The sequence below is a fragment of the Oncorhynchus clarkii genome, chromosome 22, assembly GCF_045791955.1.
Source record: "Oncorhynchus clarkii lewisi isolate Uvic-CL-2024 chromosome 22, UVic_Ocla_1.0, whole genome shotgun sequence".
Taxonomy (NCBI): domain Eukaryota; kingdom Metazoa; phylum Chordata; class Actinopteri; order Salmoniformes; family Salmonidae; genus Oncorhynchus; species Oncorhynchus clarkii.
The window spans coordinates 46,183,772-46,198,569 of NC_092168.1; the positions used below are offsets into that span (position 1 = coordinate 46,183,772).

At 44.6% G+C, this 14,798-nt stretch overlaps 1 protein-coding gene across 1 annotated transcript in view; it reads right to left on the reverse strand.

Moving 5' to 3' along the window:
• Positions 1-905: 905 nt before the first annotated feature.
• Positions 906-14,798, reverse strand: part of LOC139380972 (trafficking protein particle complex subunit 10-like) — a 35,824-nt gene continuing 21,931 nt past the window's right edge. Inside the window, exons 16-24 of the mRNA XM_071124177.1 lie at positions 11,664-11,822; positions 10,849-11,078; positions 10,528-10,628; positions 6,677-6,803; positions 4,453-4,617; positions 2,882-3,077; positions 2,576-2,764; positions 1,301-2,386; positions 906-1,261 (exon numbers count right to left, since the gene is read on the reverse strand). Of these exons, the coding sequence (XP_070980278.1) occupies positions 2,139-2,386; positions 2,576-2,764; positions 2,882-3,077; positions 4,453-4,617; positions 6,677-6,803; positions 10,528-10,628; positions 10,849-11,078; positions 11,664-11,822 (1,415 nt within the window). The 3' untranslated portion in view covers positions 906-1,261; positions 1,301-2,138. The remainder of the gene's footprint in view (positions 1,262-1,300; positions 2,387-2,575; positions 2,765-2,881; positions 3,078-4,452; positions 4,618-6,676; positions 6,804-10,527; positions 10,629-10,848; positions 11,079-11,663; positions 11,823-14,798) is intronic.

Sequence of the window (14,798 nt, forward strand, 5' to 3'; positions counted from 1 at the left end):
GCTAGGGCATAGTTTGACTTAGTCCTGACTATGTGTTCTCAGTGAGTAGTCAACCCTTCGGCTGACATGGCTCTGGGCCTTCACTGTGTATGTCGCCTGGACAACAGCAGCAGGTGACCAGACACATCTTCATCACTCCAAACACACCTACAGCCAGCGAGTACAACACTCTGACACACACAACCATCCACTCTAACACACAGGGCGGCTCACAATTGGCCCAGCGTCGTCCGGGTTAGGGTTTGGCCGGGGAAGGCCGTCATTGTAAATAAGAATTTGTTCTTAACTGACTTGCCTAGTTAAATAAAAAACATTTTTTTTTACAATTTAGTTATGGTTGATGTGAATGGACTTTAGGATGCTGAGTACAGTTTAGAGCTGAATCCAGATTAGAATTGACATGTAAATAGTAGTAGTCCTGAGTAGTGTAGAGCTGAATCCAGTTTAGAGCTGAATCCAGTTTAGAGCTGAATCCAGTTTAGAGATGAATCCAGTTTAGAGATGAATCCAATTTAGAATTGAATCCAGATTACAGCTGAATCCAGTTTAGAATTGAATCCAGTTTAGAGCTGAATCCAGCTTAGAGCTGAATCCAGTTTAGAGCTGAATCCAGTTTAGAGCTGAATCCAGTTTAGATCTGAATCCAGCTAAGAGCTGAATCTAGTTTAGAGCTGAATCCAGTTAGAGCTGAATCCAGTTTAGAGCTGAATCCAGTTAGAGCTGAATCCAGTTTAGAGCTGAATCCAGTTTAGAGCTGAATCTAGTTTAGAGCTGAATCCAGTTAGAGCTGAATCCAGTTTAGAGCTGAATCCAGTTTAGAGCTGAATCCAGCTTAGAGCTGAATCCAGCTTAGAATTGGATTGCTTACTGTTGTAGAGGTTTGCAGAGAAACGACAAGGAGTCTCTTTTCATTGTCATATTTATTTACATCTTTCTGGATCGACAGGCATCTCCTCTTGGCCTTAACGAGGAGTTTGACTTGAAATCGTTTTTATAGTTCCAATAAATCTAAAATCTATTGTTTTTTTTAATCCTAATTGAAAATTGTATGTGTATTACTATAAATATTGATCACATGCTCTGTGTATGATCATATATTTTGATACATTGAATGTTAATATTGTGAAACTATGTAATACATCTGTTTCAGGAAGTGATGTCACTGAGTACTGCCCCTATATATAGGACCTTTCCACCCCCACCTGAGATATGGAGGCCTGATGAAGACCTAAGGATCAAAACGTTAGAAATAAATAATCACCTGGCAGCATCACCTGGCAGCATTACCTGGCAGCATCACCTGGCAGCATCACCTGGCAGCATCACCTGGCAGCATCACCTGGCAGCATCACCTGGCAGCATCACCTGGCAGCATGAGCAGCAGTGTGCAGCGTTTTCCTTTCTGTTTTTCAGTGAGTTTGCCTACAACTCCAGCACCTGTGGAAAGTACCTGGATGTGCGTATATTCTTCAGCTTTTGTAAATTTACTTATACATAAAACAGTATGTACAGTGGTCAGATGAGGGCAGTGTAGCTACAAATGTTAGTTATGGACTGTGGGTTTGGTGAGAATGGTGAAAGGCCAGAAGGAGACATGAACGCGTACATAGCTGAGACATACATCAGTATGTGAGCGTCCGTCCGTCAGTCAGTCAGTCAGTCCCGTCCGTCAATCACACACTCACACACACACACACACACACTTTACTATACTCAGGTCTTTGTTGCATTTGAGTTTAATACAGAAAGTTTGAGGAAGGACAAGATTGCCTTGGCTAAGGTCTAGCATGTCAACAGGGTTTGACAACGTGTGTCCTCTCCCTTTTCTGAGACCAAGTAGTCAAACACAGATCTATTCACTGAGCCAAAACACAGTCTGAAGAAGAGAAGGAAAACATATGTCAAGACATCAGCAGGTTGTAATGTGTCTAGTTCATCAGGGCTCTACGGATGTGACTGTGTTCGCTCCAGGCTCGGGGGCTAGTCCAGCTAGCAGAGCCCACAGTCAGAGTCCATAGTCTGATCTTAGAACAGCTACTTTTGGGTCCCAACCAAACTTAAGAGCTCCAGAACAGCGGAGCCCCACAGGAGGTCTGGGGCAAGAGGTGATGGTAGTGGGTGTTGACCAACCACCAGGGTCACGTAGCGTTGATCTCTAGAACGCAGTCATCAGTAGAGGGAAGCACCAGGACCTGGCATCCCTGGCTGTGGTTGAACACCTGTCCCGGGCTGAAGGGCTCCAGGCGAGGCATGGGAAGAACCCTGGACTGCTGCTCCCCGCTGCCCACAGAGTGGACACTTCCCTGGCTACAGAAGCTGGCCGTGTCCCCCTGATCATCCAGAGGCCGGTCTATCAGGGAGAGCATGCCGTTTTCTACACAGCTGTCTGTGAACAGAAGGGTAAAGGGGAGTTAGCACCTGGCACAATGCATAATTAAAAACAATTTAAAACATACATTCATGTCAATGGTTGATTTGCATGAATATCCAATATACACAAGTTAGGATTTAGCCCTGTGAGAGTCAAACCTCTGTGAGAGGAGGAGAGAGCCTGAAGAAAGGAGGTAGGACTCACCTGTATCAGGTTGGCTGGCGGAGTTGGCACTGGGAGGTAGGTACTTAAACACCTTGATGTCAGGGAATGGCAGGTGGCCAGCGAACAGGGGCATCAACTCAACCTGTACCCTGTGGTTGGCATTAGCATCCGCTGGCATGGACACCAGCCCTGAGCTTCTGCCATACACCACCCAGCTACTGCCTGCCACTGGGGGAGAACAGAGATGGGTTTAATGTGCTCACCACACACACACACACACACACACACACACACAATAATCCACCACTTGAAGTAAACCCACTTTATGAGTTTATGCACACTTACCTTCATACATGAGCTTGGTGGAGCAGACCTCCTCTGTCTCTGTCTGCCCTTTTTCCTCTGTCCCTCCATCATCTTCCTCATCATCATCAGGTTCAGCCAGTCGTGTAATGGACATCTCCAGCCCACAGAGGGAGCCAGAGTGACAGTTTTGTTGACCAGCCGCAGGCATGATCTCTGCCCTCACACTGTACAGTGTCTGCAACACAACACACCAGGGTTGGGCTCAATTTTGAATTCAGGAACTGATTTGAATTTAAAAGAAGTGAAAAACAGATTTTCTGCTTTTCAGTTTACTTTCTGAATTGACTGACTAATTCCAATTGACCCCAACCCTGCAGAACACAGATATGAAGTAGAACACAGATATGAAGCAGAACACAGATGTAGAACACAGATATGAAGCAGAACACATATGTAGAACACAGATATAAAGTAGAACACAGACGTGGAATGGAACACAGACGTAGAGTAGAACACAGACGCAGAGTAGAACACAGACGCAGAGTAGAACACAGACGTAGAGTAGAACACAGACGTAGAGTAGAACACAGACGTAGAGTAGAACACAGACGTAGAGTGGAACACAGTAGTCGAGTGGAACACAGTAGTCGAGTGGAACACAGACGCAGAGTAGAACACAGACGCAGAGTAGAACACAGACGTAGAGTGGAACACAGACGTAGAGTAGAACACAGTAGGGTTGAACACAGTAGTAGAGTAGAACACAGACGCAGAGTAGAACACAGATGTAGAGTAGAACACAGACGTAGAGTAGAACACAGACGTAGAGTAGAACACAGACGTAGAGTAGAACACAGACGTAGAGTAGAACACAGACTTAGAGTAGAACACAGACGTAGAGTAGAACACAGACGTAGAGTAGAACACAGACGTAGAGTGGAACACTGTAGTCGAGTGGAACACAGACGCAGAGTAGAACACAGACGCAGAGTAGAACACAGACGCAGAGTAGAACACAGACGTAGAGTGGAACACAGACGTAGAGTAGAACACAGTAGGGTAGAACACAGTAGTCGAGTGGAACACAGACGCAGAGTAGAACACAGTAGGGTTGAACACAGTAGTCGAGTGGAACACAGACGCAGAGTAGAACACAGTAGGGTTGAACACAGTAAAAAAAGAAACAAAAATAGCTGTTTAGCAAAACGCTAAAGCAATCATTTTGCTATGACTGTCTGGGAGTGGTCTAAATGAGGGGCATAATTGGATGAGCCTAATGGGAGGAATATGGAATTGAAAACTAGCTGTTATTGGTAGAGAGGTTTGAAACTCTGTTATTGGTCTATTAACTTATATGGCCTGGTGATGTCGCCAGGCAAGCTAAAACTCCAGCCATGCAAATCTGCTGATTAGTAGGACCTGTGTAGATTGTATTTTCAATCAGAAAGTACCAGGAAATAACAGATGAAAATGTTTCACACTTTTACAGTGTTAGTTTCATCAGCTGTTGTACAATATGATACAAAACACAATAAAAACAGAACTTTGACTCCACTGGGCCTTTTAAGCTGACAGGATCAGGTAGGTACCAGGTACATTAGGCTACTCACTGTCACTCTCTCCAGTTGAAACTCGTAGTGGTAGGGCTTGAAGGCTGAGACTTCCTCAGAAGCAGAGGAGAAGCTGGCAGAGAACACACACTGTAGACAGACTGGCATGTTTTCCTTCCACCTCACATCCCACACGCAGTAAACACTCTGCTTACTGCACACCAACTATATATAGAGAGAGAAGGACCACACTCTGCTTACTGTACACCAACTATATATAGAGAGAGAGAACCACACTCTGCTTACTGTACACCAACTATATATATATAGAGAGAGAACCACACACCGCTTACTGCACACCAATTATGTATATATATATATATATATATATATATATATATATATATATAGAGAGAGAGAGAACCACACTCTGCTTACTGCACACCAACTATATATAGAGAGAGAGAACCACACTCTGCTTACTGCACACCAACTATATATAGAGATAGAGAACCACACTGCTTACTGCACACCAACTATATACACTGCTCAAAAAAATAAAGGGAACACTTAAACAACACAATGTAACTCCAAGTCAATCACACTTCTGTGAAATCAAACTGTCCACTTAGGAAGCAACACTGATTGACAATACATTCCACATGCTGTTGTGCAAATGGAATAGACAACAGGTGGAAATTATAGGCAATTAGCAAGACACCCCCAATAAAGGAGTGGTTCTGCAGGTGGTGACCACAGACCACTTCTCAGTTCCTATGCTTCCTGGCTGATGTTTTGGTCACTTTTGAATGCTGGCGGTGCTTTCACTCTAGTGGTAGCATGAGACGGAGTCTACAACCCACACAAGTGGCTCAGGTAGTGCAGCTCATCCAGGATGGCACATCAATGCGAGCTGTGGCAAGAAGGTTTGCTGTGTCTGTCAGCGTAGTGTCCAGAGCATGGAGGTGCTACCAGGAGACAGGCCAGTACATCAGGAGACGTGGAGGAGGCCGTAGGAGGGCAACAACCCAGCAGCAGGACCGCTAAACTCCGCCTTTGTGCAAGGAGGAGCAGGATGAGCACTGCCAGAGCCCTGCAAAATGACCTCCAGCAGGCCACAAATGTGCATGTGTCTGCTCAAACGGTCAGAAATAAACTCCATGAGGGTGGTATGAGGGCCCGACGTCCACAGGTGGGGGTTGTGCTTACAGCCCAACACCGTGCAGGACGTTTGGCATTTGCCAGAGAACACCAAGATTGGCAAATTCGCCACTGGCACCCTGTGCTCTTCACAGATGAAAGCAGGTTCACACTGAGCACATGTGACAGACGTGACAGAGTCTGGAGATGCCGTGGAGAACGTTCTGCTGCCTGCAACATCCTCCAGCATGACCGGTTTGGCGGTGGGTCAGTCATGGTGTGGGGTGGCATTTCTTTGGGGGGGCCGCACAGCCCTCCATGTGCTCGCCAGAGGTAGCCTGACTGCCATTAGGTACCGAGATGAGATCCTCAGACCCCTTGTGAGACCATATGCTGGTGCGGTTGGCCCTGGGTTCCTCCTAATGCAAGAAAATGCTAGACCTCATGTGGCTGGAGTGTGTCAGCAGTTCCTGCAAGAGGAAGGCATTGATGCTATGGACAGACCCCTGTTCCCCAGGCCTGAATCCAATTGAGCACATCTGGGACATCTTGCACCACAGACTCTCCAGGAGTTGGCGGATGCTTTAGTCCAGGTCTGGGAGGAGATCCCTCAGGAGACCATCCGCCACCTCATCAGGAGCATGCCCAGGCATTGTAGGGAGGTCATACAGGCAAGTGGAGGCCACACACACTACTGAGCCTCATTTTGACTCGTTTTAAGGACATTACATCAAAGTTGGATCAGCCTGTAGTGTGGTTTTCCACTTTAATTTTGAGTGTGACTCCAAATCCAGACTTCCATGGGTTGATACATTTGATTTCCATTGATAATTTTTGTGTGATTTTGTTGTCAGCACATTCAACTATGTAAAGAAAAAAGGAGTTAATAAGAATATTTCATTCATTCAGATCTAGGATGTGTTGTTTTAGTGTTCCCTTTATTTTTTTGAGCAGTGTATATAGAGAGAGAACCACACACTGCTTATTGTACACCAACAATACAGAGAGAGAGAGATCTTACATCAAGTGAAAGTTACAAAAGTGAAGGTCTTACATCTGTGATGAAAATAGGGCTATTGGAATATTGCTGATGTTGAGACTTGTCAGAGCTTATGTCTCTTCTGATGGTTCATTGTTAAGTTACCTGTTGTGCTTTAGTGTTGAGGGACTGCAGTTCCAGAGAAGACTCGTGATGTTTCTCTGTTAGCCTCTGGTCCATCAGGTGAAAGTTCACATCTGACACGTTCTGCAGACACACCTGGATGTAGTTCCTGTGAGTCAGGTCAAAGGGTAGCGGTCAAAAGGTCAAATTCTTTCAGATCTGCAAACAGAAAACCAGCAGTACCCCGGACCTCATAGGTTAAGATTTGAATACTAGGTGTAGTTTTTTCCCCAGGTTACCTGTTCCCTGCTGATAGTAGTGAGGGTTTACCTGTTCCCTACTGATAGTAGTGAGGGTTACCTGTTCCCTGCTGATAGTAGTGAGGGTTTACCTGTTCCCTGCTGATAGTAGTGAGGGTTTACCTGTTCCCTGCTGATAGTAGTGAGGGTTTACCTGTTCCCTGCTGATAGTAGTGAGGGTTTAACTGTTCCCTGCTGATAGTAGTGAGGATTTAACTGTTCCCTGCTGATAGTAGTGAGTGTTTATCTGTTCCCTGCTGATAGTAGTGAGGGTTTACCTGTTCCCTGCTGATAGTAGTGAGGGTTTACCTGTTCCCTGCTGATAGTAGTGAGGGTTTACCTGTTCCCTGCTGATAGTAGTGAGGGTTTAACTGTTCCCTGCTGATAGTAGTGAGGGTTTACCTGTTCCCTGCTGATAGTAGTGAGGGTTTAACTGTTCCCTGCTGATAGTAGTGAGGGTTTAACTGTTCCCTGCTGATAGTAGTGAGGGATTAACTGTTCCCTGCTGATAGCAGTGAGGATTTAACTGTTCCCTGCTGATAGCAGTGAGGATTTATCTGTTCCCTGTTGATAGTAGTGAGGGTTTAACTGTTCCCTGCTGATAGTAGTGAGGGTTAATCTGTTCCCTGCTGATAGTAGTGAGGGTTTAACTGTTCCCTGCTGATAGTAGTGAGGGATTAACTGTTCCCTGCTGATAGCAGTGAGGATTTAACTGTTCCCTGCTGATAGTAGTGAGTGTTTATCTGTTCCCTGCTGATAGTAGTGAGGGTTTATCTGTTCCCTGCTGATAGCAGTGAGGATTTAACTGTTCCCTGCTGATAGTAGTGAGTGTTTATCTGTTCCCTGCTGATAGTAGTGAGGATTTAACTGTTCCCTGCTGATAGTAGTGAGTGTTTATCTGTTCCCTGCTGATAGTAGTGAGGGTTTATCTGTTCCCTGTTGATAGTAGTGAGGGTTTAACTGTTCCCTGCTGATAGTAGTGAGGGTTTAACTGTTCCCTGCTGATAGTAGTGAGGGTTTAACTGTTCCCTGCTGATAGTAGTGAGGGTTTAACTGTTCCCTGCTGATAGTAGTGAGGGTTTAACTGTTCCCTGCTGATAGTAGTGAGGGTTTAACTGTTCCCTGTTGATAGTAGTGAGGGTTTATCTGTTCCCTGCTGATAGTAGTGAGGGTTTACCTGTTCCCTGCTGATAATAGTGAGGGTTTATCTGTTCCCTGCTGATAGTAGTGAGGGTTTAACTGTTCCCTGCTGATAATAGTGAGGGTTTATCTGTTCCCTGCTGATAGTAGTGAGGGTTAATCTGTTCCCTGCTGATAGTAGTGAGGGTTAATCTGTTCCCTGCTGATAGTAGTGAGGGTTTATCTGTTCCCTGATGATAACAGTGAGGGTTTAACTGTTCCCTGCTGATAATAGTGAGGGTTTACCTGTTCCCTGCTGATAGTAGTGAGGGTTTATCTGTTCCCTGCTGATAGTAGTGAGGGTTTATCTGTTCCCTGATGATAGTAGTGAGGGTTTACCTGTTCCCTGCTGATAGTAGTGAGGGTTTAACTGTTCCCTGCTGATAGTAGTGAGGGATTAACTGTTCCCTGCTGATAGTAGTGAGGGTTTATCTGTTCCCTGCTGATAGCAGTGAGGATTTAACTGTTCCCTGCTGATAGTAGTGAGTGTTTATCTGTTCCCTGCTGATAGTAGTGAGGATTTAACTGTTCCCTGCTGATAGTAGTGAGTGTTTATCTGTTCCCTGCTGATAGTAGTGAGGGTTTATCTGTTCCCTGCTGATAGTAGTGAGGGTTTAACTGTTCCCTGCTGATAGTAGTGAGGGTTTAACTGTTCCCTGTTGATAGTAGTGAGGGTTTAACTGTTCCCTGCTGATAGTAGTGAGGGTTTAACTGTTCCCTGCTGATAGTAGTGAGGGTTTAACTGTTCCCTGCTGATAGTAGTGAGGGTTTAACTGTTCCCTGCTGATAGTAGTGAGGGTTTAACTGTTCCCTGCTGATAGTAGTGAGGGTTTAACTGTTCCCTGTTGATAGTAGTGAGGGTTTATCTGTTCCCTGCTGATAGTAGTGAGGGTTTACCTGTTCCCTGCTGATAATAGTGAGGGTTTATCTGTTCCCTGCTGATAGTAGTGAGGGTTTAACTGTTCCCTGCTGATAATAGTGAGGGTTTATCTGTTCCCTGCTGATAGTAGTGAGGGTTAATCTGTTCCCTGCTGATAGTAGTGAGGGTTTAACTGTTCCCTGCTGATAGTAGTGAGGGTTTAACTGTTCCCTGTTGATAGTAGTGAGGGTTTAACTGTTCCCTGCTGATAGTAGTGAGGGTTTAACTGTTCCCTGCTGATAGTAGTGAGGGTTTAACTGTTCCCTGCTGATAGTAGTGAGGGTTTAACTGTTCCCTGCTGATAGTAGTGAGGGTTTAACTGTTCCCTGCTGATAGTAGTGAGGGTTTAACTGTTCCCTGTTGATAGTAGTGAGGGTTTATCTGTTCCCTGCTGATAGTAGTGAGGGTTTACCTGTTCCCTGCTGATAATAGTGAGGGTTTATCTGTTCCCTGCTGATAGTAGTGAGGGTTTAACTGTTCCCTGCTGATAATAGTGAGGGTTTATCTGTTCCCTGCTGATAGTAGTGAGGGTTAATCTGATCCCTGCTGATAGTAGTGAGGGTTAATCTGTTCCCTGCTGATAGTAGTGAGGGTTTATCTGTTCCCTGATGATAACAGTGAGGGTTTAACTGTTCCCTGCTGATAATAGTGAGGGTTTACCTGTTCCCTGCTGATAGTAGTGAGGGTTTATCTGTTCCCTGCTGATAGTAGTGAGGGTTTATCTGTTCCCTGATGATAGTAGTGAGGGTTTACCTGTTCCCTGCTGATAGTAGTGAGGGTTTAACTGTTCCCTGTTGATAGTAGTAAGGGTTTATCTGTTCCCTGATGATAACAGTGAGGGTTTAACTGTTCCCTGCTGATAATAGTGAGGGTTTACCTGTTCCCTGCTGATAGTAGTGAGGGTTTATCTGTTCCCTGCTGATAGTAGTGAGGGTTTATCTGTTCCCTGCTGATAATAGTGAGGGTTTATCTGTTCCCTGCTGATAGTAGTGAGGGTTTACCTGTTCCCTGTTGATAGTAGTGAGGGTTTAACTGTTCCCTGTTGATAGTAGTGAGGGTTTATCTGTTCCCTGCTGATAGTAGTGAGGGTTTACCTGTTCCCTGTTGATAGTAGTGAGGGTTAATCTGTTCCCTGTTGATAGTAGTGAGGGTTTACCTGTTCCCTGTTGATAGTAGTGAGGGTTAATCTGTTCCCTGCTGATAATAGTGAGGGTTTAACTGTTCCCTGCTGATAGTAGTGAGGGTTTATCTGTTCCCTGTTGATAGTAGTGAGGATTTAACTGTTCCCTGCTGATATTAGTGAGGGTTAACTGTTCCCTGCTGATAGTAGTGAGGGTTTATCTGTTCCCTGCTGATAGTAGTGAGGGTTTATCTGTTCCCTGCTGATAGTAGTGAGGGTTTATCTGTTCCCTGCTGATAGTAGTGAGGGTTTATCTGTTCCCTGCTGATAGTAATGAGGGTTAATCTGTTCCCTGCTGATAGTAGTGAAGGTTTACCTGTTCCCTGCTGATAGTAGTGAGTGCTTGGCCTTAAAGGGGATGTAGAAGGTGAGGGATATTGGAGTGGAGTAGATGGACCAGGGACAGTCTACAGACATCTGTGCACAGAGAACAGAGAGAGACCATGACAGAATATGTTACTCGTCTCCATTCAAAATAAGCCATCCAATTCTTTATAAATTAAGAAAAATAATATTTAACTTGACAATGTAGACGAAATGCATAACAAATCCCGAAAGTCATTGAAAATCACTATATCTACATTATTTATCCTGCATTGCTATTAACAAGATCAAAACATATCTCTGTCCTCAGTACCCTCTGGTTGATGGCGGTCATGTGGTTATCGGGGTGGCTGTAGCTCCGGGGACGGTGGTGTATCTCTCCGTTTGTGAGTCTCTGGTTCTCGGGCCGGACTGGATCAGAAGGGATGACACACAGTACCTCCAGCTGAAACTCCAGGGTGTGATAGGGTGGGGTGGGAGGTAGAGAGATACTGGTCACTTTGTCAGATGACTGGATGAACAGAACACTCTCATCCACACGCTCTGCAGACGAGAGGAGAAGAGGGGAGGGTGAGGACAAAGAGAGAGAGACTCAGTGAGGGATGAGGAAGGATGATTGGTGTGGAACTAAGTTGAGAAGGAAGACACGGACGAGCAGAAAACTACAGCTAGGATCAGGATACAATTTAGGGAGGGTGCTTTCACATGCCCCCCCCCCCCCCCCCCCTGTATAATCCGGATCCTGGAGCATTTAGTGTGCTCATCCGAGCCATAAAGCATGTAATGAAACGCAAACGAACTCTGGCTGAAATGAGTGCCGGGTATTGTGACGCAGGCATCGTAATTCGCGTGTAACTTTTTGTTCATTGTAAACAAGCTAGCTTGCTAATAATAACATCATGTAGAATATGCGTCTTGCAAATCGCATCCTGAAACTGTTATTTTCAGGGCTTGTGGAAGCAAAATTTATTTTTTTGTAGAATTCTATATTTTTTGTAGAATTCTATATTTTTTGTAGAATTCTATATTTTTTTGTAGAATTCTATATTTTTTGTAGAAACGCTCCAGGATATCGAACCAGGGAACCGAATTTCATGTGAAAATTTCTCACGATTTCTCTGTTCTGACCTGCAGTGCTGTTGAAGATGGTAGCAGGGCAGGAGGAGGAGGTGAGGATGGGAATGCTGTCTATGTTAGTGAGCTGCAGGGCGTCTCCCTTCTTCACAGTGTAGTGACCTGTCTGCAGCCTGACCTTTGCCCTCTGGGGGAGGCCTGCCAGCAGCTGGTCTGAGACAGAGACAGTGTGTGTTTTTTGAAAATGGTCCGTTCAAACATTGTATTTAACATTTACAATACATGACAGTCACACAAAAACAACAACAAAACATACAATATATACAAAAACAAATTAAATGCATTACACAAAGCAGCAATGACATATATGAAATGTATCAAAAAGACAAGGAAAATACAGTATGGGCAGTGATGGAAAAAGTACCCAATTGTCATACTTGAGTTAAAAAAATAAAAAAAATGAAAGTAACCAAGTAAAATACTACTTGAATAAAAGTCTAAAAGTATTTGGTTTTAAATATACTTAAGTATCAAAAGAAAAAGTATAAAGCATAAATCATTTTAAAGTTCTTATACAGAAGAAGGAGAACAAGTATTTGATAACCTGCAAAATCGGCAGGTTTTCCTACTTACAAAGCATGTAGAGGTCTGTAATTTTTATCATAGGTACACTTCAACTGTGAGAGACGGAATCTAAAACAAAAATCCAGAAAATCACATTGTATGATTTTTAAGTAATTAATTAGCATTTTATTGCATGACATAAGTATTTGATACATCAGAAAAGCAGAACTTAATATTTGGTACAGAAACCTTTGTTTGCAATTACAGAGATCATACATTTCCTGTAGTTCTTGACCAGGTTTGCACACACTGCAGCAGGGATTTTGGCCCACTCCTCCATACAGACCTTCTCCAGATCCTTCAGGTTTCGGGGCTGTCGCTGGGCAATACAGACCTTCAGCTCCCTCCAAAGATTTTCTATTGGGTTCAGGTCTGGAGACTGGCTAGGCCACTCCAGGACCTTGAGCTACTTCTTACGGAGCCACTCCTTAGTTGCCCTGGCTGTGTATTTCGGGTCGTTGTCATGCTGGAAGACCCAGCCACGACCCATCTTCAATGCTCTTACTGGGGGAAGGAGGTTGTTGGCCAAGATCTTGCGATACATGGCCCCATCCATCCTCCCCTCAATACGGTGCAGTTGTCCTGTCCCCAAAGAAAGCATCCCCAAAGAATGATGTTTCCACCTCCATGCTTCACGATTGGGATGGTGTTCTTGGGGTTGTACTCATCCTTCTTCTTCTTCCAAACACGGCGAGTGGAGTTTAGACCAAAAAGGTATATTTTTGTCTCATCAGACCACATGACCTTCTCCCATTCCTCCTCTGGATCATCCAGATGGTCCTTGGCAAACTTCAGACGGGCCTGGACATGCACTGGCTTGAGCAGGGGGACCTTGCGTGCGCTGCAGGATTTTAATCCCTGACGGCGTAGTGTGTTACTAATGGTTTTCTTTGAGACTGTGGTCCCAGCTCTCTTCAGGTCGTTGACCAGGTCCTTCCGTGTAGTTCTGGGCTGATCCCTCACCTTCCTCATGATCATTGATGCCCCACGAGGTGAGATCTTGCATGGAGCCCCAGACCGAGGGTGATTGACCGTCATCTTGAACTTCTTCCATTTTCTAATAATTGCGCCAACAGTTGTTGCCTTCTCACCAAGCTGCGTGCCTATTGTCCTGTAGCCCATTCCAGACTTGTGCAGGTCAACAATTTTATCCCTGATGTCCGTACATCCTCTCTGGTCTTGGCCATTGTGGAGAGGTTGGAGTCTGTTTGATTGAGTGTGTGGACAGGTGTCTTTTATACAGGTAACGAGTTCAAACAGGTGCAGTTAATACAGGTAATGAGTGGAGAACAGGAGGGCTTCTTAAAGAAAACAGATCTGTGAGAGCCAGAATTCTTACTGGTTGGTAGGTGATCAAATACTTACAGTGCCTTGCGAAAGTATTCGACCCCCTTGAACTTTGCGACCTTTTGCCAAATTTCAGGCTTCAAACATAAAGATATAAAACTGTATTTTTTTGTGAAGAATCAACAACAAGTGGGACACAATCATGAAGTGGAACGACATTTATTGGATATTTCAAACTTTTTTAACAAATCAAAAACTGAAAAATTGGGCGTGCAAAATTATTCAGCCCCCTTAAGTTAATACTTTGTAGCGTCACCTTTTGCTGCGATTAAAGATGTAAGTCGCTAGGGGTATGTCTCTATCAGTTTTGCACATCGAGAGACTGAACTTTTTTCCCATTCCTCCTTGCAAAACAGCTCGAGCTCAGTGAGGTTGGATGGAGAGCATTTGTGAACAGCAGTTTTCAGTTCTTTCCACAGATTCTCGATTGGATTCAGGTCTGGACTTTGACTTGGCCATTCTAACACCTGGATATGTTTATTTTTGAACCATTCCATTGTAGATTTTGCTTTATGTTTTGGATCATTGTCTTGTTGGAAGACAAATCTCCGTCCCAGTCTCAGGTCTTTTGCAGACTCCATCAGGTTTTCTTCCAGAATGGTCCTGTATTTGGCTCCATCCATCTTCCCATCAATTTTACCCATCTTCCCTGTCCCTGCTGAAGAAAAGCAGGCCCAAACCATGATGCTGCCACCACCATGTTTGACAGTGGGGATGGTGTGTTCAGGGTGATGAGCTGTGTTGCTTTTACGCCAAACATAACGTTTTGCATTGTTTCCAAAAAGTTCAATTTTGGTTTCATCTGACCAGAGCACCTTCTTCCACATGTTTGGTGTGTCTCCCAGGTGGCTTGTGGCAAAGTTTTTATGGATATCTTTAAGAAATGGCTTTCTTCTTGCCACTCTTCCATAAAGGCCAGATTTGTGCAATATACGACTGATTGTTGTCCTATGGACAGAGTCTCCCACCTCAGCTGTAGATCTCTGCAGTTCATCCAGAGTGATCATGGGCCTCTTGGCTGCATCTCTGATCAGTCTTCTCCTTGTATTTGCAGTGGTCTGATACTCCTTCCATTTCAATATTATCGCTTGCACAGTGCTCCTTGGGATGTTTAAAGCTTGGGAAATCTTTTTGTATCCAAATCCGGCTTTAAACTTCTTCACAACAGTATCTCGGACCTGCCTGGTGTGTTCCTTGTTCTTCATGATGCTCTCTGCG